We start from the raw sequence: 25,089 nt of genomic DNA on the forward strand, positions 1-25,089 counted from the left end.
GGTGGGTGAAAAATATCTAAAAACTGGTTTACAAAATTAGCATTTCAGCAAACAGAATGCTGGTGATTAAATAAGCATTGGTTCAGGGCTTTCTGTCTTGCTAGTAATAAACTGTAGTTGATAACTGGGATACTATGGAGAGTTTATGCAGTTTTTTATTTCCTGCTTAGAAAGTAGGATTGCATTTATTTATTTCTTTACAAGTTATATAGTGCAAAACAGCAACTGAGTATAGTGAAATACATAGTGAAAAACTAGCAATTGAAATTATCTTAAAATTGCTGTGACTTCTAAGATTTGTTCTAACTGATGGATTTGTAAGTATGGCTTTTTGATCAGAAGCAGAAAGAGATAAGTCAGACAATGGTTTTTCCATTTTTATTAATTAGGTATAATTTCAGGCATGGCTTCGTATTCTCAACAATTTTCTTACTTACGACTAGACACTTAAAACTGATTTCATGTTTTTTCTCTTTAAGCAGATGCAGCGTATGAGATTTGCTGTTCTGGTGAAGATCTGCTGCAGGAACATGTAGAGGGGCACTCTGTGGCATGCAATGGCAATTACAAATTTGCTTTCTCATCTAGAGCTTTCTTGAGTTTCAAATTTGACCACAATGCCATAATGAAATGTTTTGACCTCTGACAGCAAATCTTCTACGAACAAAGTTCAGACTTGCCTGTTGCAATTGAGGGGGTTTCTTATCTAGCCTTACTCTTTCTCAGGAGTTTTTTAATTACTGTTGTTGAATTTTCGTTGTTGTTCATTTGTTTTTGAATGCAATGCAGGGACTGACTGGTGGTTTGGAAGGGTTTGTTCTCTTCGCAGTTTCAGAGTGGCATAGTCAAGTGTTGCACTTTAAATGCAGTATAGCCTTTGTCCACAGAAGTACCTTTCCAACCCTCAGTTTACTTGTTCCTAGCCATGCATTAGAGGGCATTCTTTTTCCTCATTTTATTGACTTGTGTTTTTTTCAGATTGTCATTGACATTGACTTTTTTTTTTGTATTGCTGGAGTTCACCAGCTCGTTAGACTTCTAACTGCGCTGATGTAAATTATTGGACTTGTTAGTCATTATTTTATAGTGCATTGCAATATTATGGCAGCGGCAATGAAACTGGTTCTCAGAGGACTCCTCTGTCTGTCCTGGTAATTTTGAAACCGGAAGTTGCACATTTCAAACCTTGCCTCAGCCTATTATCCTTTCTTTTTCCTGATTGTTTGCCCGCTGTATCTTCCCTCCTTAACACTGAAAATGAACTTCTGATGGCTAGCAATCAGTAGTACATGGGTCAAATTATAGCAATTTGACTTCTCAGGTACCTAACTCTGCTACTGCTTCTGGCAAGGACATGCAGACTAGGTAGAACTTAGCTATTCAGAGTGTCTAACTTCAACTCTTACCCAGACGGGAACAGCACATAAAAAGAAGTAAAGAAGTTCTGTGTTATCTCATTTGTAGCTGCTTTCAAAAAAGAAAATCTCAAATTTGCTTGTGGGAGGTTTCTTGTGTAGAATTTATACTGAATGTAAATAAGCCTCTACATCTTGCCAGGAGGAAAGAAGGTGCATGGATAATAGAATCATTGTGTAACACTAAATGATTTAATCAGGTTTGCAATAACTATTCTAAGGATGTCCAATATTGTATTCCGTGCTGTTGTTGTCAGTTCTTTCCTTTAGTTTATGCTCTGTATATGTATATATATACATATATATAGTAGTATTGAATTGCACTTGCAGTTAGCATTTTAATGATGTAGCCTCAGTCATTTTCAGCTACAACATTTTCTTAGTAATAATATCAAATGTACAAGAAAAAAAAAAAACAGTTGAGGTGATGAACTGTTAAGTGTTAAATCACTTTGATTCATGTTAGTGATTTGAACACAAGCTTTGCAGTTGAGAGAAATACACTGAACTTATTTGATACAGCAGCTTGTGTTATCAGGCATATTGTTCCAGATTTAAAAATGGACTTCCATCTAAAATTAAGATGTGTGATTAGTAACTTTCACGCTGAATGATCTAGGCCCTCCTCTCTCACTCAGAGTGTATGCTCATGCACCGAGTCTTTATGCAACTCATGTGGCATCCAAAAACACAATCCTTGTCTTCCTTTAACTACCCTGCTTCATTTATTACCTAATGTTTCTCCTCAGAAATAGCTTTAGAATTTGGCTTGTTTTATCTGCCTAACGCCAGGTGATTTGGGACTCCAGTGCTCTAATACTTTTGGCAACAGGAACTGTGGATTTTTCTATCAGTTAACAGGAGAAACAGACTATGGCATTTCTTCCATCTGGAGGACAGGAGTCCCAAAAGCCTTGTTTTTCAAGACCAAATCATGAAATAACTCAATCTAGCTTTGTCTCACCTTGTTTAAAAATAAAAACATAAATAAATCCAAAGGCTGTTCAAAACATTAAGTTGAAAAGTACAGTAAGTTAAAAGGTGGGATAATGCTGGAGGAGATTACTCAGCTTCAGGTAAAAGTAATCCTTAGTTATGTCTCTAGTGCAAGTAGTTGATTTCCCAGCAAAAGTGCCTTTACTCATGGTGAGGCAGAAGTTTGTATTCATATCTGGAGGCTGCTGCTGCCTGTGGAGTTAGCAAGATTCTCCTAGGGCATGATTCAGTGTCAGGCTGTGGAAATCTGTAAAATGTAGGTTGATATTTTTAAAAAGTTATATTTCATGTAGTGCTCTGTGAAATAAGGGGAATGTTGATGAAACCATGAATTTTGAACTTCTGTCACAGACAGAGGAAGTCTTTAAAATGAAGCATGTCCTATAAATAGGAGTTGCTGGGTGCTTCCTCTTCACTGGATCATTTTTTTTGTTCCTAGTGAAAGCCTGGCTCAGTGTAAGAGAGGCTGATTGCTTCATTAAGCAGCCCAAAGTGGGGCTTATACACATTAATGATTTTAGTAAATCTAGCCTTAATGTGAGTTGCAAATAAATGTGATAAATATGCAATAACTTTTACTTCTTTGTATAAGGGTACTGTTCCTTGTATTATTACTGCTTTCTGCTTCCGAAGTAAGGTTGCTAAAACGTGAGTGTGGTGGCATGTGACCTATGGTTTCCATCATGCCCTGCACTGTGAGCATTTTGGATTGTTTACTATTAGTTCATGTTCTTATTTCACCATCATTTTATAGTTAAATATATTTCCAAGTTTAGAAGTATACAGTTTACATTCTTTTCTGTAAAACAGTGAAGAAATAACAAGTGAGAGATTTTAATTCAGTTTTTATTTTTGGGAGCTAGACACAGGGAGATAAGTAACTGCATGCCAGACTTAAGAGGTGATGTCAGGATGTTTGATAAAATAAGCCAGAATGTTCCCCTGGAAGAGGGGTCATTCAGAGTATGAAAGGTCACTCCGTTTTCTTGAAATTGAAGAAGGTATGGAATGTCCAAATTATAACACAAAAACAACAAATGTTTGGGTACTACATACTACTGCTTTGCTATTTCTGGTACCACATAAATTCTCTGTCTTGGTGGAGTTTTATGGCATCTATCCACCATGCAGACTGCCTTGAAGACAGACTGAAGAATGATCTGCCAAATCGAATTAAAGATGTTCTGTACTGTTGCATTAACTTCAGCTCCTTGATATACATGCATGCTTCTGAAAATACCTGTGTCTTCCATAGTTTGAAGTCAGAAAATGGTGGTATTGAGAAAAGGGGATATAGCTTTATTTACTGCACAATCAAGGCTTTTTAATTTTTTTTTTACACAACTTAATTTTAGACCAAACCTGCGTAAGTAGTTTGTAACACAATTTTGGGCCTGGTTCTTTTACCAGGCTTCTTTGCTGTGCTCCCACCTTCCAGATCTAGTTTAGTGAACTGAGAACAATGCTGATTGTGTTTTGCCTTCACCTACTTGAGGCTGTTGTTTACGTAGCACTTACATTTATAAACAAGGCAGACTTTGAGTCGGGCTATTCTAATAGACTTGCTCTCAGAACACTGTTTTCCAGCTCTCTGTGTTTATTGATTTGCAGTGTGTATCTGCACTCATACCATTCCAGTATGACGAGCAAGAGTCTGCATTTGGAATCCAAGTTGTAATGTCTTAGGGGTACAGATGGCACTGCTAATCCATAGGTGACGTAGGTTAATTCTCAACTTTTTTCCTTTTTTTGAAAGAAATTTTAAGCAACAGACTTTTTTGGAAATAAAATCATGTGCCTTCATCTTTTAAATTAGGAAGTTACATTCTGAGAACTAGTAGAATAGCCTCCCTTGTTGATTTGAAAGCAGATTATTCACAGAAAATTGAGCTTGCACTGTAACTGGTGAAGAATCTGGTGCTTACATGTGACTTCATACAAATTTCAGCTTGTTTTTGTTACTAAGAAATTTCAGCTTTTGAAGCAACAAAAATAATTTATGTGGTAAATTTCTACAAACTGAAGGTGCTTTTACAGTAAATTAGGCTTGGAAACATCTCTATTCTTGCATAACAGATTTTTGTTCTAATGTGTTTATAGTCTAGTTCAAGAATGAAAGAAGTAGGTGAAGTATGAGTATCAGCACTGTTCTTAATACTGTACATATGCACTGATAGATGCAGTAGGATTTGTGCTGTGTGTGCATTTAACTGTTTCAAGTAGGTTGTGAACTTACAAGCAAGACGACGTAGCAATTACATTGGCCATGTTCAAGATCATGCAAGATAAAATTGCTTGGATTAGTAGGAGTACATTAAAATCTAATGCTTGGGTTCTAACCTGTCTTTTCATTAAAAGTATAAGGTTAAAATAGACCAACTTACAGATTCCAATTTACTGGAACACTTACCTTTTAATAGTTCTCAGCTGTGGAATACTTCTTGGAAGAAAATGTGTCTTCAGTACATCTTTCAAAGTTGGGGGAGGGGGAGAAACAAGAATACTTTTTTTTTCACAGGGTAGAAAATGTTTAAAATTTATGGAGTTTTATGGAAAATACTTGATCAGAAGAACTAACTTGCAATTTCTTTCCATTATGGGTTATACTTCAGTGCCCAGAAGAAGATAATTACATCCCATGGGGTGCTGATTTTAAAACAGGCATCCACAGCTTTTTAAGAATACAGCACCTACAGACTCAGTTCTCTACAACACACTTTTCACTGATAAAAGTTTACTTGCAACTTTTTTTAAGCATGTTTGAATAAAATTATTAAACTGGGGAGACAAACCATTTATTCTTACTGTTTGGGTGCATATTTCTGTTATACAGGAAAAGTTTGTAAAATTGCATGAATTTAACAGCTCTCGGTAAATACTTCTCAAGCCAATACTTAAGACAGAATCCTCAAGGAATTTTACCATGTCTGCTGGGCACTGCAGTATGTGGAAGCAGTACGTCAGCCTTGAGGACCAGTCCATCCAGGTTTGCAAGAAACTTTAACATATGGATAAAACAAACAAAAAACCCACGCAAAAAAGAAGCCACGACAAACAAGGCCACAAAAGTAAAAAACCACAACAGCAACAACAACAAAAAGAAGAAAAGAGACTCCACAGAGGAAAGAGGGGGTTTGTTTATTAATTCTGGTTTAATGCTGAATCCCTATACATGTTCTAGGACTTGGACTGACTCAGATATTGCTGCCTGAAAAAAAATTTTCTGTGCAGTGTTGCATGCCTTGCAGCAAAATAGAGAGCCCGTGTTATTCTGTGGCTCATGCATGATGGTTTATGTCTTCCTCCTGTTTCTTTAAAAAAAAGAACTTAAATCTGTTTTCCTCACTGATATGGAAGTGGCATATCAGTGCTAAGTAGAAAGTACTTACAGCTAGTTGTGGGTTGAACCTATGTAAAGTTACAGATTTTATTCAATTTCCAATATGTTATCTTGGAGAGGGTTTGTATTGGTCAACTCTTTGATTTTAGTAAATAAAATCTGTAACTATCTGTAACATCGGTTGTACTGATGATTGTGACTTTAGTTGTTATTCATGGATTTAGAAACTGAAGCACACAATTTAAAAAGCAATGACTAAATTGACATTTTCTTCTATAATGTAATTTCTCTCTAAAATTAAATGACTTTATGTACAATCTTACTGAAGTGTAAGAATTACTGACTAGAATGAAATGTAAAGCCTGTGCTGCTAGTACAGCTTATTCTTTCACTGCAGAATGTTTAACACAGCCTTAAACTAGCTAGCAACACAGATAATGTTCGTGCCAGTAAAAACAACAGGTGTATATTCAGAGCCAGTCATAAAGGTGGATAAGAGGCCCACTGAACACAATGAGAAGAAAAACCTTTTTTTAAAATAATGTTAGACTAAGCAAGGAGGAATATGTAATATTCAGTCACTTCTAAGAATAAAAATCTTGGTCCACATAATTTGATATTAAAATAACGTACAAAATGTGCCCTTCCATTTGTGCTGTGTTCCCTGAATCTGTAGGGGGTGTGTGGTAAGTACCTGTGTTCCTCAGCTCACTTACAGCACTCCTGGCAGTGTCACACCATCCCCCTCACTGGCTCCTGCCTGTGGCAGGGGGGTTGGAGATTCATGATCCTTGAGGTCCCTTCCAACCCTGGCCGTTTTGTGATTCTGTGACTTCCCTCAGGGAAGGTGACTGTGGTGCCCCTTAGCAGAACCTCTGAGCAGTAAGATGACGCGGTGTGATAAAGCAACCCCAAGGAAAAGAAACAGCTTTAGGAATTTATTCAGAATATAAGAACATTTGTAAAATAAGTATTATAAATGTCTCTGTATAAATAGATGCAGTTTTTACAGTTCTATATCAAATAAACACAAAATAGCTATTTTACAGCAGCTAGGAGACTAAAAACCAGCAACACATTTAAAGCTATTTCAGCAAGGTGAAAAGATTCTAAAATTACAATGTATGGTACAGTATTAAATGAGGTTTTAAATGAGAAACTTCTAATAAAAACAGAACAATACTGACATTAATGCAATTTTAGACATGTGCTATAGCTAACAGTACATTCAAGCTGGTGAAGATTTATATGCTTAGTTAGAAAAAAAAAGTACTTTTTCCGGAACACAAAGAAATAAAAAGTTTCATGCACTGCAGCAATTAGGAAATAAGACACCCTAAGATTAATTAATGAGTGAAAAACATATGTGGTTCTTGCCAAGATAAACTATTTTTCTTGCTTTGCTAACGTATTAATTCCACAAGTGTTAGGTGAATTAAGTGTTAGGTCACTCAGGGTGATTTGTGTCAGTGATAAAGTACTCGTCCATACATTGGTGTGCTACCAGTTCACTTACTTAAAGGCAACTTGCAACTTGCTTCTCAATTCTCAGTCGCGGGAGTGGTGCCATTTTAATCAGAGATAACAGTTTCCACAATACCAGCAAGCCCTTCACCGTGTCCCTGCTGGTCTACTATAGAATACTGACAAGCAGTAGCTGATGGTTTAGGCAAAGTTACTTTTGTTTTGGCAATTTACAGCTGCTGCTGAGGCTGTCTGATACCAGTCTTGCTGTCCTACTTAATTCCTATGGGAAGAAAAGGAATGTGGCTTATATGCAGTTAATGATTTATAGTTTGTTGTGGAACACTTAGAGCGCTCTTGGTAGGGAAGATCCACAGTAAATGGAGTAGAACAACATTCTGTTTGTGCAGAACCAGCAAATCATTAGGCCTTAGGAAGACTGCAAACAACACTGCAACTTTCTATGCTTTCTAATGTACATCTTTCCTATAAAGACAGGTTCAAATGCTTTAAGCTTTATTGCATTACATGAACTTGATGGCTTCTTCAGCTACCAAGGAATAGAAAAATAGGGCATGAGGAAAGCCTGTGTAAGAGTACTGTCTAACTATCTTAAAGTGACAGGTTTATTTCACTCTGACAATTTGAGATGACCTTACACTAAATGGGTGTCCTAGATCCAAGAAGACAAAACTGTAAATGGCATAGAAAATGATCAGCTGTGTACTTCAGACACAAGTGTGATCAGCTACATGGCGAAAACAAAAGTGCTGTTGACAAGAAACTTGTTGACCAAGGATAACCAGGATAACCAGGACATTTAGCAAAACCAGAGCAACATTATCCTCTCAATAGTCTGGTTTCAAAAATATCCATTTGCATTATAAATTAAGAAGTACAATTAGCTTGACAGAACGGACTGATCTAACCCAACCCCAGGGCATCACTACTTACAACTCAGTTTTGAAACCAGCATTGTTTTAATGTGCTGCTGCAATCCACCACTTAGGGTGCTGGCTTTGTTGCTGATCTATCACATTCTGGTGAAGTATAAATAATCATTACTACTCTAAGGAAAGAAGAAAATGACAGCCACAGTAGAGCAGAATAGAAATTACCTTCAGCATGCTTTAGGAATTTGCCAGGTATGTTTGTCAGTAAGTAAAAACAGATGCCAGTAATTAAATCAGAGGTGCAATGATCAGATTAAGTTGAAAACACCACTTAACAACACTGTTATTCTGAACAGAAATTTTCATGCCTGTAAGCCTAAGCCACTACTAGATAAAACCAATCCTCTAAAAATACTTTGCTTGCACTAGAAATTGTTCAAACTAAAATAAGGACTAAAATAAGAGAACTTTTTGTAATTCTACATATAATAGAACTTGAGGTGCAATTCAGCACATAAAAACAATGATGGACAACTCCTGAAGTCTGACTTACTGGAGAGAACTGAGCTTGAAAAATGCAAAGTACAAGAGTAACAGCAACAGGCTTACAATGTTAATGTTTAGCCAAACTAAAAACAAATGTAAACAAGGAAACTGTCTTCAGTACTCAGTCAAGAAAAAACAAAGTCCATTTAAAATGGGAACTAGAGCAGTCTCCCATCTTTGCTCTGTCAAGAAATCAACCCAATCCCCATGCTCCACTTAACACAATAGGCCAGCATCTCTCAACTAATTCACATGATAATGCACTAAGATGATGTGGCTTAAACAAAAGAACAGTAAAAGTAACAGAAGTTAACCTATAAAGCTCTATGAAGATCTCATTCACATTCTGTTTGTGGCTGTACATCCATAAATCTACACATTTATAGTTTTGTGTGTATGCATTCAATATGAAACAGGTACATTTCTACTAAGTTCCTTTTTTGGTTAAAAGTATTAAAAGATGTCATTCTACCTCATGACAAAAGAAAGATGCACTAAAATCTCTATAGGTGACAAAGGCTGCTTACCCTCTTACGGAAAATTCTGGCTATAATGTACTGACAAGAAAACTCAACTTTCACAAATTACTTGCAAACAAACACCGTGCAATGTAAATAAGTACCAGGTGATGGCTTGTAATCTCTGAACCAACCTTGGCACAGACTATTTATCTGGCATGGTAAAACTTACCTTACAGACTTATATGAAATAAACCATCCTCTGAAGAGATGCAACTTGTTTTAAAAACTGTTTAATCCCCTCCCCAATCAAAAGCAGCTTTCCTACATTATCAGCACTGTTAGTTAACAGTCATGCTACTGTGGAGGCACAAAGCAAATAAGCCTATGAGCTTCCTGAACTGCAGCCTTCTGTTTAGATTGCTTAACCATCTAAATGTGTCTTGAGTACAGCCGTGTGCAGAGGGACTTGGAAATCAGAAAAACTCAGATTACCTGCAACCTGCCCCAATTAAAACCTATCAACATTATTTTCCTATGTCCTACTATCATCCATAGGACATAAAATGGAAGAGAACCTGTATGAGTAAAGACATAATGACACAGAAATTAACATAATTATAGCATGATAATTCAGGCACTGCCATTTTACATTATTAAACAGTCCTTAGTTAATGCTTAGATTATCCCCATAACTCCTGGCTGGACAGCTGAGATCTGAGAGATGGTGCTGAACTGTGCCTGTGTTGATAGGTCAGACCTCAGCACTGAAGCAACCTAACAGCCAGCCTCCAAAATAAAGAGATTTGTGATGGCACTAGGATCTTTGAAAGAGATGCATTTAAAGTGAAGTTTCATTTGTGTGTGGTCTAGAGTTTTCTTCTTCTAGCAAAGCTATTCTTTGTTTGAGCATCCTGACTTGTGTTTCATGTCTCTCCACCATGGCCATCATTTGCGATTCCAATTTCTTCAGCTTATTTTGATGTTTTTTCTTTGCTTTTTCATATGCTGCTACCAAGTTGCTGTTAAAAATACAAGACAATATACAAAGTCATTCAAAAAACCTTGCTCACAGCAAGTGCAAAAAAATAACCCCAACCAAAAACAAAACATGTTTTTCAGGGCCCTCAAAAATTTGGTCCCTTTTCCTGAAATTTACTGGAGCTTTAAAACTCATTTGATCTGCAGCTCATTGATTCAAACATGAATCAGTGCTAGCCTCTGTACCTTCTCTGGACAAATACACATCTTTACCAGTAAACTAGTTACTCGAAAATATTTGAACATATGGTTCAGTATATAAAAAAGACTTGGTATACCAAATATGAGAGTTGGTATACCGTACTAAAACACTAAATATGTCATGCTTTATGATTCTCCAATGGCCAGAGTCTGATTACAAAAATCCATCACTGAGTAAACAGCTGCATTTGAAAATTAACATGAGAGTATGACACCTTTTGCTAATTTGTCAGCTGCTAAATATCTTCTATAAATATCTTTTACATATCCACCTGGTTCAGTAGGTGGGTGCTGTTCCTCACCACAAGGACTTTCTCTCCTTAGTGTAACGTATTAGTGAAAATTACATTGTGAGAATTAGGATCCTTGAAGGAAAGGTGCATAAAACCCATATCCTCAGTTCACCTTGAGGTGACCTGGTACTGACCAAGCAATAAATTTTAAGTGCGATTACTGAAGCTGGTTTGTTAAAGAGGCTGGAGCCAGAGAAAAAGGAGAAATTTAAACAAAATAACAGATTTGGAAGTCTGATGATGAAGGGACTTAGGTTTTTATTTGTTTTAAACAACACTGCACTTCCTAGTAACTCAGTTACAATTAACCAGTTCCCTCCACTCAGTTTTTAGCTATGTAGTTTCCAGCATCCTAATTAGGAAGCTTTACCCTCCTCCGCATCTAACCTTCAGAATTCAACTTGTGAGAATACAAGGACCCAGAATTGGTCACTGTGACATGGTGAGAATTACAGTGCATTATTAGAACAAAGCAAAAAAAAATAAATCAATGGTGCATCCATCTGCTGGGAGATCCTTTACCTGTTTGCCCTTTTCAGGTCATTAACAAATTCTGCAGATTGCTGATGTCTGATTTCACTGCTCTTTGTGAGCCTCTCCAAAGCACTCACCAGCTCCTGCACTCTAGCTTTCAGTTTCTTCTCTCTGTATTGGAAGAAAAGAAAGCAGAAAACTATTCTCAAAACAGAAATAACACTTCAGCATGCAAAAGCACGAATGGTAATCAAGTTTCTTCATGAATTGTGTTTAGAGGTAAAAATATTCAATATAACTTAACTTAGACAATGAAGGAAGTCATTATTACATTAAGCTTTTCCAAAATCTGACTTTATAAAATTCACTGCTCAGAGGCATAGCAAGCAAAAAGGAGAAGAAACCTCTGTGGTGGGTCACTGCATGTACCAAATCACACTAACAGGTAATCCCAGTGTATTTTTTAAGGGTACCTGGAACATGCCAAATTGTATGTCTTGATTTAGGTAACAAAAGAAACTAAAAAGAGAAATCAAGCATCATGATGATGACATAATAAGAATTTGATTAATAACAGCACACCAGAATTGCCTTTAAGCTTGATTTACTAAACAAATCTGTATTTAGAAATGACTACAGATGGAGAGCAATGTCACTTGATTTCAGTTACGGTCTCCAATTTACTCAAGTGATCTAAACTGCAGTGTGAATTACAATAGATCAGTGGTTTCCTTAGGAGCCAGCAAGTCCAGTTCATATGGCAGAGAGAAGAAGAAAACGAACAAGAGAGGGGAGAACAGACAGAAAAGGTCAAGCAAAAGAAATACAAAAGAATGAGCACAGGAGTTTTTTTCTATCAGTAACTCTTTCAAATAAACCTCAATAGTGAGATTTAAAATACCAATACAATATAATTACTAATACTGAAAATAGCTACATACAACTAACGAACTGAAGACTAATTACAAGAAGTGTGCCGAAACGGGAGTAAGGTATCTTATCAAATCTCCAAGAGCAAAACAAAAGTTGGATAATGCAGAAGTTCTAGGGAGGATTTCAGCTGGCTCTCAGAAGCACCTCGCAGTGAGGGGGAAGGTGTCAGGGGCAGGGCCTCCTTAGGGCAGCTCCCAGCAGCCTGTGGCCACATGCACAAGGCCTTCCCTCTTCACCCCAGCTGTTGGTGCAGAGACAAGGGGGCCCTTCTCTGGAACTCATCCTCATGGCACAGATAATTCAGAGAGAACGCACTGGACCTGAGGAAGGGGGGCGGAGGGGTTACACTGAGACAAGAGAGTGATTTTGTAATGCCAGACCATGCGGAACTCTGCATGTATAGAGGTATGTGCCTCTGCTTTATGTCCTTGAGCCACTTTGCAATGATTTGGTTTTCCTCATTTTTGTTGTTGACTACGCTAGACTTCCTCTAAGCCACCACATGGGCTGCAGGAGCCATGCAGGAGTGAGCACTCCTCACTCGCACGCCACAGCACCTGGGCACCACCCCCGCAGGGCTCACAGGGCCCGGCTGCAGCTGGGAAGCAATGCGCCTGCAGGAACCGCACCGCTGGAGCGTAGGAATGTGAAGCCTGACAGCTGGGTGAAATCCCATCCTCAACTGAAACGAACACTCCCTTATAGAGAGGAAGACAATCACTTCTCCACACTGCAGTTACCCTGTCAGAACACCGAGAAATTTTCTTTAGGAGAGCTGGACGTGTGTTTATAACCCGACATGTCGTGAAGGCCTCCTGCACAGAAGCTGTTTGCCCGCTCACTGCCTGCAGTGCCTGGGCCGGCCCGGCTGTGGCAGCATCCTACAACCAGACACAGCCAGACACGACAGCACGTGGCACACTGCACCGTGTCCATCCGCCTCAGCAACAGAACAGCTTTGAAAACGACCGGGGAAATATTCCAACACGCTGCAGATGCTGACGTACCAGGTTAATGAGAGGACTTGTGATGAGAAATTGTCAATATCCTTACAGGTCCTCTCACCGAAATACTGCACTCTATTTTCAAATTACTCAATCTTCTTCCTTAGGGGTTAAAAGCTCATCGCCTCCCACCCCAAATACAAATTTTATTCCTTTACATTTCTTTTTTAGCTGATGGAATGCCTCAGCATGGTGTACCTTTGACATTTGTTTTCTGCAAAGAAAACAAGAACTAAACCAGTTTTTACATGCAGATGAAGACAAATAAGAAACCCATCATGGGTCAGACATGTCAGCCAATGGTGCGTGCTGCTAGGAGAGCCGCATCATGTGGGACAGCAGATGATGTGAATTAGGTGTCTGTCAGCTCCGAAAAACTCAGGGGCTGTGGGGAAGGCTCAGTAGCACAGTGTCCTGCACTGTGGCTAAGCGAGGAAAAACATCTGCAGTGTTTGGGGAGAGAAAAACTAAAATTCCTAACTATCTGGTCAATGCAACATTATGTGGGAGAAAAGTAACAGCTGTGAAAACACCATGTGTAGTCAGCCTAAGGGAAGGAACCCTGCAGAGTCACAACACATAGCAGCCAAGATCCCTGATACACCTGGGGTAACAAAAGCCACGTGGAAAGAAATGCAATGGGGAAGGCTTGGAGGAACTTTTTGCACACAGTGAAGTTTGTCCGCTAAGGTAACTGTTACCTGGTAAAACCACTGTCAGCTTTTGCATGCGCGCCAGCAGTCATGCTGTCTGAACTCAGTTAAAGCATCAAAAAATTATTTCTTTCAAATCTGTCCTGCAACACCTTTGTCTACTTCTTGCCAAAGACACAGTGAGCAGAGTGCTAACACCCTGGGCCTCTGTGAACTGCTTACACAACTCCAGATGCAAGCTCTGAGCCCCTGACATACACAGGTAACTGAGTGTAATGCTACAAATCTGGGTGCACCAAAGGTAGGTTTATACCACTAGGACACATGCATTCTCTAGTGTGTAGTGAAGAGAACCGACAGATCTGTTGCCTTTTCTTGATGTTGAGGTCAGTGGAAGAGTACTTGCCAATGCCTGCTCTCCCATGCTCAGAATACTTACTCTTCTCATTTCTAACACTTACTAGCTCTGCTTAGACAGAGAACTATCCTCATTTGTGTCTTGCCAAAACTTATTCTTTAGTCTGGCAGCAAACACAACAGATAGGGGATTCTGAGGTGCTCTCCTGCATTCCCTTGAAGCATTACAGAATTATCTGTCTACATGAGATTTCCACAACGACTTCACTTTCCTGATTGCTACTGCAAACCAGCATGATCATAGAATTTCAGGACTGTTTGAGGCAGAAGGGATCCTTAAAATTCACCTAATCCAACTCCTCTGGAATGAACATCCACACCTTTACCTGGATTCTCAGAGCACCATCCAACCTGACCTCGAATGTCACCAGGGATGGAGCATCTACCACCTCTCTGGGCAACCTGTTCCAGTGCCTCACCATCCTTACTGTACAGAACATCTTCATTATATCCTGTCAAAATCTCCGCTTTTTAAGTTTGAGACCATTCTCCTATGTCACAACAGACTCTGCAGAAGAGCCTGTCCAGTTCTTTCTTATAGCCTCCCTTTAGATACTGAAATGCTGCTCTCAGGTCACTCTGGAGCCTTCCGTTCTCCAGGCTGAATAGCCCCAGCTCTCTCAGCCTGTCCTTGTAGGAGAGGTGTTCCATCCCTTGGATCATTTCTGTGGGTCTTCTCTGGACAAACCCCAACAGGTCCATGTCTCTCCTGTACTGAAGACCTCAGATCTGGATGCTGTACCCCAGCTGAGGTCCCACCAGTGCAGACTCGAGGGGTACGATCACCTCCCTTGCCCTGCTGGCTGTGCTTCTTTTGATGTGGCCCAGGATACGGTTACCTTTCTGAGCTGTGAGGACACGTTGCTGGCTCATGTCCAGCTTGCTATCCACCAGTATTCCCAGGTCCTTTTTTGGAAGGGCAGTGCTCTGTCATCTGAAGAATCAGCCACTTCAGGCTTAATAAAACAGGACATTCTAAAACAAGAGTCCTCATATGCTGTGTCTTTTCTAGGATGAGAAAGTGTCAAAACTGTGAACTAGAGGTGGAGATAGATTTCATGCCACCACATGAACATCCTGTTAGGGGCTGTCTTACAGTTGTGGCATGGCCTTCTGCTGTCAGCATCTAGAGAAGAATCCAGCAGAGAAACCTGCATGCCAATCTCACACTGCTGCCCTACTCCTGGACTGTGGTACAGAAAAGAATGAAGCCTGAGAAAGCAACTGTGTGTTTTTTGATGGAGGCAAACATTTTTAGGTCAACACTAGTGCTATGATCCCCCAACTCACAACTCAACTGGACTGCAGAAGTCAGCACAGCTTTTCTCTCACCAGTTCCTCTTCCAATTAGCTACTGCAGCTAGAATGGCAGAAAACACAGCCACAGAACCTCATGGGCACAAAGAGAATGAGCATGTGTTCCCAGAAAAGGGAACAAGCTAATGATCTGAGAGTACAGTTCATTTACAGCACAGGGACTCTATGCTGCAAGGCAATTAGAAAATCAGCTGGGGAATCCCTTGACTACATTTTCTAAGAAAAAGTTCAGAATAGTGTATTTGGAGGCCTAGAGCCTATCCTGACATCCACTAAAACACTATATCCAATAGAATGTAGAATATGCTGGTAACAAAGACTTTTGTTTTTTATTTTCACAATCAAAACATTCAGTGGGCAGTTGCCAAGCAGTTCTCAAGGGCTTTTTGTTTAGATGGTTTTAACAGAAAAGCAAGCTGAAAGAGCCGAACATTTTATCTGGTTTCAAGGCTACCACTGCACAGAAGGTGGAATCCTGCCAGAGCCATACAGGAAATTATATAACACAGGGTACACTTCTGAAGTTTCTGTCAATCTGGCCTCCATACAACAACACCATGTTTGGCCTAGAATAATGTGAGGTCTTCAGCACCTTCTATTTTCTCTCCTGTCTGGGATTTTTGAGGCATGTTCAGATTTATATGCCAGAAATCTTCCTAGGCAAATCCTTCTGCCCTTACTCATCTGATTCCTATATGTCACAAACAGAAAGCCACTCTTCCCTGGCATTTGGAGAACTGATCCTTCTGCTCGTGGCTTGGAGTGCCCCCAGCTAATTTCCCTCCAGTAAGAGCATAAGCTATAGCTCCTTTGCCCCGGCGTCAAGAGTACCTTCAGCTCTTGCCAAATCTGGGATGTGAGAGGAACAACGAGCTCTCTCTAGATCAGGAGATAAAAACAGGGCTGAGGAGTTGGGAGCCTCTGGGAGCTATTTATCCAAGATCTCACCATCCAAAGGAGCATCTTCTTCCTCATCAGGAAGCACTGCTGCTACAAAGCAGAGCCCTTCAAACTCCTGGGCCTGAGTAGCGGGGCACCCTGAGTTCCAGTACAGCCTCTGCGCCTGCGCTCGTGTCCAACAAGCTCTGGGCAGCAGTTGGGCAGGGGGCTCTGGGGAAGAGGGCTGGGCAGGCACTGGGGACTTACAGAAGCAAGAGGAAACCGCACAGAACAGGAGACCCATGCTTCCTACGTCCAATGAGCAGCTCCTAGCTCCTTTCCTGATATCCTAGCACATTATCATTTCCTTCTGCCGTCTCCAGGTCAAGCTGAACAGGGTGACATACAATTATTTTTTCTAGGCATTAACTCTTCTTTCCCCGGGAGGTCACAGATGGACATTCAAAAGAAATGCAGATAAATTCTTTCATCAGCAGTTTAGATGTTAGTTTAAACTAACATCTATGTCAGTCTTACATGCAGAATCCCCAGGCCAATTCCCAAGCATGCCTGCCTCACTGGTTTGAACTGGCCTGCTGCAGAAACCAGCTAATGTGTAACAGATTTTATACTTAAGAAGCACCAAACAGCACTACATGAATGCTAAGGGATTGTTAAAATAGTTCTCCCAAAATGCTGCATCTTCCTGGTTCATCTCCTTGGGCATTAGTAGACGTGAGAACACCAGCACTGACTGCTGCCCACAGAAGTATCCTTTTCTGATCATAAAGAAGATACTGAATGCTTTAAAATGGCACAGCTTTTTTGATGCTTTTTTGTCAAGCACCTTGACTAGGTCTCAAAATTCAGCACGGACCACAGGCATGTGTTAAACTGGTAGCCCTGAGATATTCTTGGAAATAGATCAGCAGCTGGACAGGAGAGAAGGCCCCAGAGAAGTTGTGACAATTGTGATAACCTACCTGGTGGTAAGGAGAACTACTTTTTCCACGTGAACAAATTATACAAATTATAGTTACCTGTAATGCATGTAGCAAAAACAGCTACCTAAGGTGCTCTGAGAAGCCTGAGCCTTATATCACTGAGAGTCATTATCTCACAAAAACCCTCTCAGTGGGCTCTCCTGGAGAATTTCCTCAGGGACACCATGCCCTCCAAACCTTTCAGGCAGCCAAGGGGAACCACAACAGAAGAATGCTGACACAAAGTAGAGATCCCTGAAATCTGCAATGACTGCAATCCATATCAGAGTTCTGTATCCCCCATTTTACAGACAAGACAACGAGATCAGAAATAAGCAAATATAAAATACCTAGCAAAAACCACCAGATGATGCGAAAGATACAGATGATACTGAAAAACTTCTCAGTAGTTCACCATTTAATCATCTGTAGTTCCATGGAAACATAGAAGGCATTACTTCTGGAGTGACCTTTTTGTATGTGCCCCAAGAAAATTCCTATTCACTATTCAATGCAGCCCTAGCAAGCTGAGAGGTTGGACACCCATGACCTAGAGTTTTTAATTCCAGACAGGCAGTATAATAGCTCTGTGCAATGCTTCTGTTAAGACAAAAATACTGTTTGATAGTCTCTCTGATTACCACCCTTTTGCCTCTGGGGACTTTCCAATAAGTAGCATCACTTAGCAGCTTCTCTGGGTTCAGAAGTCATCAAAAGGCAGAAAATAAATCACTTCTTTGTTGTATTGCCAAATGCTAAGTCATCCTTTGTGTGGTAGATACTGAATGAAATATGTCTAGACTGACAAAATTCATGTGACTCTACACAGCACTTAGACATTATTGTTTTTTGTCAACCTATTATCCAGGCGAGGTCTGAAAAGTCAGTCTAGGTATAGCATGCTTTGTACACTATGACTGTTACCATCCTTCCTGCCCAAAATACGCTGATGTGTATAAAGGACCCTTTAAATACATACACAAAATACAGAAAACTCAGAAAAGAAAAAAGAGACAACACAACATTGAGACATCCCCAACAGTTAGAGCCCTTCTACCAAGTGGAGAGGAAGTCTTGCCAATTTGGCCATTTTTCATAGAACAAACTCAGTTGATAAATAAATAATAAACAAATCCATTACATCAACCTTGTTATCACCCTGCTAAAACAATAAAACTGGCCTCTGGAAAATACTTAAGTGTCAGTGCCAAGCTATTGGGCTGCTGGGAATACATTTTTGCTCTCTCATGATTAAAGTATCTCCTGCCAACAAGTTTGTTTATGGATGTGTCAAATTCAGGAGAATGGTACTAATTCATCATTCCATTAGGAAAGGAGAAAAACAAAATTGCTTAAGATTGGTACAAAGTATTTATGCTTGCCTGCACCGAAACATGTCTCTAAACAAGCCATCTGAGTCTGTAACACCACTAACTTGGTAACCTAGATTTATCTTTACAACATGAAAATTGCAGGTAACTTTTATTTCTACTGGTTATGTAGTGGTCATGGATAACAAAAAACATTTATGCAGAAAGCACCTAAGATGGGTCTTAATGCTAAAACTCTGCTAAGGGAAACCCTGAGGCTATTAGTAGAAATATGCTATGAAACAGTAAACTACGAATTGCTCCTGCCTTTGATTTCTTCTGACTGGCACCAACACTGGAAACTCAGGGAGCTTCATGACACATTGTTGGATTTCAGATTTAAGGAAAAAATCCACATCTGCAGCGAGAAGATAGGCTACTTCTGCAGATAAGGCTGTTGTGCTGCAAAGCTCTGTGCAGACTAAGAACATCCAAATGCTTCCAAACTAACCCAAAAATCAAAAGGATGATTGCATCCTGCTGTTTCATTTGGGTTTCACTCTGCTTCAATTAACGCAGAAGAACCTGACAGTTCTGCAGCAACAAAGAATGGAAAAGCAGCAGCTGGGGGGATGGAGGGGGGGGAACTACCAGAGCTTTTGTCTCAGTGAAGACAGGGTGGCAAGAGGGGTAGCAAGCAGGGTTGCTGATTGTCATCATATTTCCTCTCAGAGAGAAAGAACCAAAAGCAAATGCATTTTTGAATCACAGCAAGTTTGAGTCTCCTACACTTGCAGCTGCTGGCTGTCCTATTCTGTGTTGAAGCAGCACTTGTGTAGAGGAGAATACACTTTGATTACTTTTAAAGTTCTTTTATGGATCCATGATGGTATAATTTTCATTGTTGTAGCTAAAGCTTCATCTATCCCAGCACCCAAGCTAAGAATTGCTGGTATTTTTTTTAGCGCAGCTGTTGCTAAACAAGTTCCAGAATGCTTTCTCCACATGCTAGACAGACTTTCTACTAACTTTCAGACAGAAGACATCAGGATAAGAAGACAAAGAACTCAGGCAGACTCAATCAGCACACTGTTTTGGGAAAAATATATGCTGTCCACACAGCCCATGGTAACGACTCTTGAGCCCCACTGGCAGTAGCAATCACATTTAGTACAGCTGTATTTCTATTACACAGAGAGCCTTCACTCCAGAATTTATGTACAGTTTAATCGGATTATTTTTCTTCCCCATTTCTGCCTGACAAACTGTACTTGCTAGGCTTCTGGCTAGAAATCCATGCTAATCGACTTAAACCATAGTAGATAAAGCCATTCTTTTTTCTCTGTGTTGTCAGCAAACCACATGTCATGAACTTTATTCAGGTCTCCACTAACTCAGGTCACTGGAATCTTCTCAAAATCCAGGTAGAAATAACAGGAAGAGGAAAAAGCTACAGTCTGAATGAAGACAGAAGATGCCAGTGGAGCTGCTCACCGGACTAGTATGGAGTGTGAGTGACATAGGGAGGCCAGGGCTCCAAGCAATGATTACGCAAATGAGTTTGCTGATGGGTTTTATCTGCCTACATGCAATTGACGGTTTACATTACTTTAATCACATAACGACGTTCCTGGCATCAAACAAACTAAACATTTAGCTACTGCCAGATTATTAAGTCAGTGGTAGGAGAGGTATTGATTTTGCAGCATAACGCTCTTACATTTTTACCTAATATCTTTCAGGTGTAATTGTCCCTAAGGCACATCGCAAGCAATGGTAAAAGCACTTCAGGATTGAAACACCAGAGCTGCCAGAAAGGACATTCCACCATTTAAAGGGGTGCAAACATCAGAAAAGCAAAATGTATTCTTTCCAGTCAGAATTCCCAGTAGCATTCTGGACACGTTCAAAATACAACCATCTAGTTAGATACTGTATACCTTTGTCTTACAAAATGTAGAAGTACTCAAACAACCACTTAAACAGTGGATTTATGTATCTGGAGTTTACCACATCGCTGGAGCAGTGAAAATGGCTGCACAAACAATCACCTAATTAATGTGTAACTGCAAGCTTTGGATAAGACCTGGCTGTTCATAAAAGCAACTTGTCAAGACATCAATTTTCTGTTTCTTTGGAAAAATAATGTTTTACACAACAATGTTCTCTGTAATCAAATTGTAGCTCCACCTACTCAGGAGGCAAATGCAGCATCTGAGTCATGAAAATCACTACAATTTCTTCTGCTGTAACTCATACCAAGTTCTAACCTGCAAACACCCATCTCAGCCAAAGATCAGAATTCAAATCCTATCATTATTACAGGTTTTCTGCATACACTTAAGCAAATTATGTCGCTGCTTTGTGTCTCGTGTTCTTGCTTGAATACAGAACAAACTTCCTGGCATTTCAAGCGTTTAAGGATAAAGTTCAACTGAATTTTAAAGAACTTTAAGGGTAATTAAGGGATGGGATAGTTTCTCTCAGTGCCACAAAGTCTGGCCAGCATGCAACTGGGAGCAGTTGACGGAATGCTGTGCTGGGGCAGTGAGCAGCAGGAAGGAGGTGCCACTGCTGCAGGTTGCACAGGTAGCTCTGAGGCCACGAGGGCTGGTAAACACTCTGCACTTAGAAAGGAGAATTCTGCCCCACTTGGTGCTCGCTGTGGGCCTGGCGCAGCACAGCTGAGCAAGACAGCTCTGCTTCAACTGTGCTGCAGATCTGGCACTGCTGCAAAGAGACAGGCACAAGTGGGTGCTGGGATTGTCATGCTGTTCGCCTGGAAATGCAACACAGAGCAGAGAAGGCAAGGTGGGCTGGCCAGCTGGATGTGCATTCTCTTCCCGAGCCCCACTGCAAACCTTCCCTCTGCAGAAGTACCCACATGGATGCTCTTTGCTCTGAGTAAGCAATGGGATTGACAACAATGGGGGTGAAGGGGAACAGCAGAAAACCAAAACAGAAGAGGTTCAAAATGAGTCACATCCCACAGTCCTGGAAAATTGTGGTAAACGGCTTTCCAGAGAAACATGCCTAGGATACAATCAAGCTTATCAACTTGAGCGCAAATGCTGGTGTAGCCTGCTGTAGGGAGCCTGCTTTGGCAGGTGGTTGGACTTGATGATCTCTAAAGGTCCCTTCCAACCCCTACAATTCTGTGATTCTGTGAATGGAGCTAAGCACCATGGGCTTTTATCATAGAATCATAGAACAGTTTAGGTTGAAAAACACCACAATTATCATCTAGTTTCAACCCCTCTGCTATATGCAGGGTCACCAACCACCAGACCAGGCTGCCCAGAGCCACATCCAGCCTGGCCTTGAATGCTCCCAGGGATGAGGCATCCACAACCTCTGTGGGCAACCTGTTCCAGTGCATCACCACTCTCTTTGTGAAAAAATTCCTTCTATTATCTAACCTAAACCTCCCCTGTCTCAGTTTAAAACCATTCCCCTTTGTCCTATCACTATCCTCCCGCATAAACAGCTGTTCTCCTCCTGTTTATACGCTCCCTTCAAGTATTGGAAGGCCACAATGAGATCTCCCTGGAACCTTCTCTTCTCCAAGCTAAATAAGCCCAGTTCCCTTAACCTTTCTTCATAGCAGAGGTGCTGCAGCCCCTTGATCATCTTAGTGGCCCTCCTCTGGACCCACTCCAAGAGCTCTGCATCTTTCTTGTCCTTGGGGCCCCAGGCCTGAATGCAGTACTGCAGATGGGGTCTCCCAAGAGCTGAGTAGAGGGGGACAATCACTTCCCTCTCCCTGCTAGTCACTCCTCTTTTAATGCAGCCCAGAACACAGTTGGCCTTCTGGGCTGCAAGTGCACACTGCTGGCTCATGTCCAGTTTCTGGGCTGCTCTCAAGGAGATCTTCCCCCCAGTCTGTATAAACACCTGGGATTGCCCCAGCCCAAGTGCAACACCTTGCACATGGCCTTGTGGAACCTCATTAGGTTCACATGGTCCCATTTCTCCAGCCTGTCTAGGTCCCTCTGGATGGCTTCCCTTCCCTCTAACATAGGGAAGTTCTTAACTTATCAAGAAAAAGAGCAAAAGAGAGGAGAAGCTGAGAAGAACTTTGATCCTTTTCGTTCTCAAAGGTGAAGTTGGTAATCAATCCTAAAAATATTTGAAGGTAAGAGTATGGGCTTGGAACAAAATGTCCCCTTAGACCTATGAAACAAGTCACATTTCTTGTGAAGGAAGCTGCTTACCGCCTGAGTGCATTTGTAAGTTCAGCTGTCAGTTCGCTTTCATTGTATGGTCTCAGCTCTGCTAGCGTTAACGGTGTTGCGGTGCCATCGCTGCATTCCTAAGAAATGAGTCAAGATCATATTTGAAGTTACTGTCTTAATGGAAGAACTCTGAAAATCTCTATCAGCTACTTTTGAAAGGTTGGTGAAATAAACATCACAGTGTTGTGAAACATAGCAGTTCATAAATATACCAAGTAATGGACTTGCTAATTAATGCCACACAGACTCTTCTAAACGATTCTTAAACCACTACAGTTCATCAATTTGCACAATTCTAGTCTAGCATCTGTAACTGCCGATGCTTTGTATTACTTTTTTTACTCACATTTGAATCAAGTAATTCTTATGATGCTTTGCCCAATTAAGTGGGCAAATGCTTTACACAATTAAGTAAGGGAACAGTTATGCACTACCTCCAGATTTTGTTTTAAAACACACTATTGAGTTTTTTTGTGGACACAGTACTAGAATGGAATTAAAATTTTCCTAAGTATCACTACGACTTCATGCAAATTATTCATGTCAATGCAGAAATTTGTTTCTTTAATATTATACTAAATGGATAAAATGTAATAGTTCTCAAATCATTTCAGACTGATTTGCAAAAAAAGGCTGCTGCTACAATGCTCTAATTGTTTCACAGGAATAGTATCTAATTTTTTCCTGGTTGGCAGTTGGAGGGGGAGACAGTGTTTTGCTCTCTCTTCTACTCTCTTCCATTATAAGTTTCCAGTAAGTGGAATTGAGACATAACACACTCAACCAGAATAGCCTGTGGAGAATGGCTTTGCTGTAATACTCCTTAAAAAGACAAAGTTATTTCTGTCCAGGCTTAACAGTAATTCTGTGAAGTGTTCAGAAGTAACAGCACATACAGAACCGCCTAACAATCAGAACAGTGAAAGGCATGAACATACTAACAAAAGCAGAATGATTAACATGCTAAAGATTACTGTAGAGAAGTGGAAAACCCAACAAATAATGTTTGTGCTGACTCTGCAACTTATTTTGTCTCCTGACCTTTCCCAGTTTATCTTTGCTTCCACTGCTGGTTGAGCTGAGAGATCTCATTCTTTGTTCTTTTTGCTCTTCCACTTCGGACTTCAAGTGTTCAATATGGACAAGGTAAGCCTGTTCCTGGGCCTCTCGAGTGCTAAGCTTCAATTCCAAAGCTTTCTTCTCTTTTTCCAGTAGATAAAGTTGTGCCTTGAGCTCTGCCATCTCCTCCTGTTAGAAGAAGAAACAATATCTGAATGCTGTTTCATGGGACTATATATCAAAAAAGAGATTATACCAAACAAAGCATTCACTCCTATTACTTGAGTGCTCTTTTCAGGAAGAACACTATCAGTATCCAGAAGAGTTTTTAAGATAGCACACTCTCTTTGTCAGGAAGGCCACTATGTGTTACAAGTGAGTATCACAAGCTGTGCCATCCCCTATCAGACATGAATAAGATGCAGGAGTTCAGATATCATGCTGCCTAGAGTACTGGCTATCTGACAAGGTTGCCAGATGCTGAAATTTCTTCAGTTCTACTTTGCCCTTCATGTCCCTTCACGTCATCCTTCCTGAACACAGGAGAGTCTGAGATCCTCATCAAACAGCCCCTAAATGCCAGTTTCCAATTTCTTATCGATACATACAAATTACAGTTGGTTCATCTCATTGCAATGGAACATACTTAAAGGAATAGGACAGCAAACACAAATAACTGTTCCAGCCTTACACCCAGCCTCTGTATACAACAAGTAGTCAACAAGGACAACTAAGTATGGCATCATCAGGTATCTATTTTTAATTTTCCTCCTCTAAATGGCCTAACTATTCACAACTGGAGGGTCACAAAGCTGCAGTTTTAAAAATTATTCCATAAATATGATTCACAGAAAGTAAGTAATGGTACCTTGTAGAACAAAGTCCAATTCTGAAAGCTAGTTCACATACAAATGATCTATCATTCTGCTATGTGGGGACAGCCTCTCTGCTCGAACATCACTCTGGCAGTGGCTGGGCAGAAGCATATGAACAAAGCAGAGTGAGCAGGTTCGAATGAAGTTCCAGTACTCACTCTTAACATCCCATAACTTGAAATTGATGGGCTGCCTTAAACTAGAAGTCCTTTTGTGTTTAAAGTTTATTCCATGGAATATCCAGTCATTTTGAACTTATGAAAATCTAGTATCCATAAAATACTTACAAAAACAATCCTAAAA

General features: G+C 40.3%; 2 protein-coding genes across 5 annotated transcripts in view; one reads left to right on the forward strand and one right to left on the reverse strand.

Annotated features, from left to right (window-relative positions):
• DCP2 (decapping mRNA 2) overlaps nucleotides 1-6,073 on the forward strand; it is a 31,705-nt gene extending 25,632 nt beyond the window's left edge. The window contains exon 11 of one of the 2 annotated variants that reach the window (XM_085214550.1): nucleotides 480-6,073. In XM_085214550.1, the coding sequence (XP_085070676.1) occupies nucleotides 480-646 (167 nt within the window). In that variant the 3' untranslated portion in view covers nucleotides 647-6,073. The remainder of the gene's footprint in view (nucleotides 1-479) is intronic. The other variant, XM_085214551.1, reaches the window with a different exon arrangement.
• Nucleotides 6,074-6,675: 602 nt separating this feature from the next.
• MCC (MCC regulator of Wnt signaling pathway) overlaps nucleotides 6,676-25,089 on the reverse strand; it is a 197,812-nt gene continuing 179,398 nt past the window's right edge. For all 3 annotated transcript variants that reach the window (XM_085214547.1, XM_085214548.1, XM_085214549.1), the window contains 4 exons: nucleotides 23,894-24,100; nucleotides 22,832-22,929; nucleotides 11,170-11,292; nucleotides 6,676-10,134 (listed from right to left, as the gene is read on the reverse strand). In XM_085214547.1, the coding sequence (XP_085070673.1) occupies nucleotides 9,954-10,134; nucleotides 11,170-11,292; nucleotides 22,832-22,929; nucleotides 23,894-24,100 (609 nt within the window). In that variant the 3' untranslated portion in view covers nucleotides 6,676-9,953. The remainder of the gene's footprint in view (nucleotides 10,135-11,169; nucleotides 11,293-22,831; nucleotides 22,930-23,893; nucleotides 24,101-25,089) is intronic.

Source organism: Meleagris gallopavo, chromosome Z (assembly GCF_905368555.1).
Source record: "Meleagris gallopavo chromosome Z, MGAL_WU_HG_1.1, whole genome shotgun sequence".
NCBI lineage: Eukaryota > Metazoa > Chordata > Aves > Galliformes > Phasianidae > Meleagris > Meleagris gallopavo.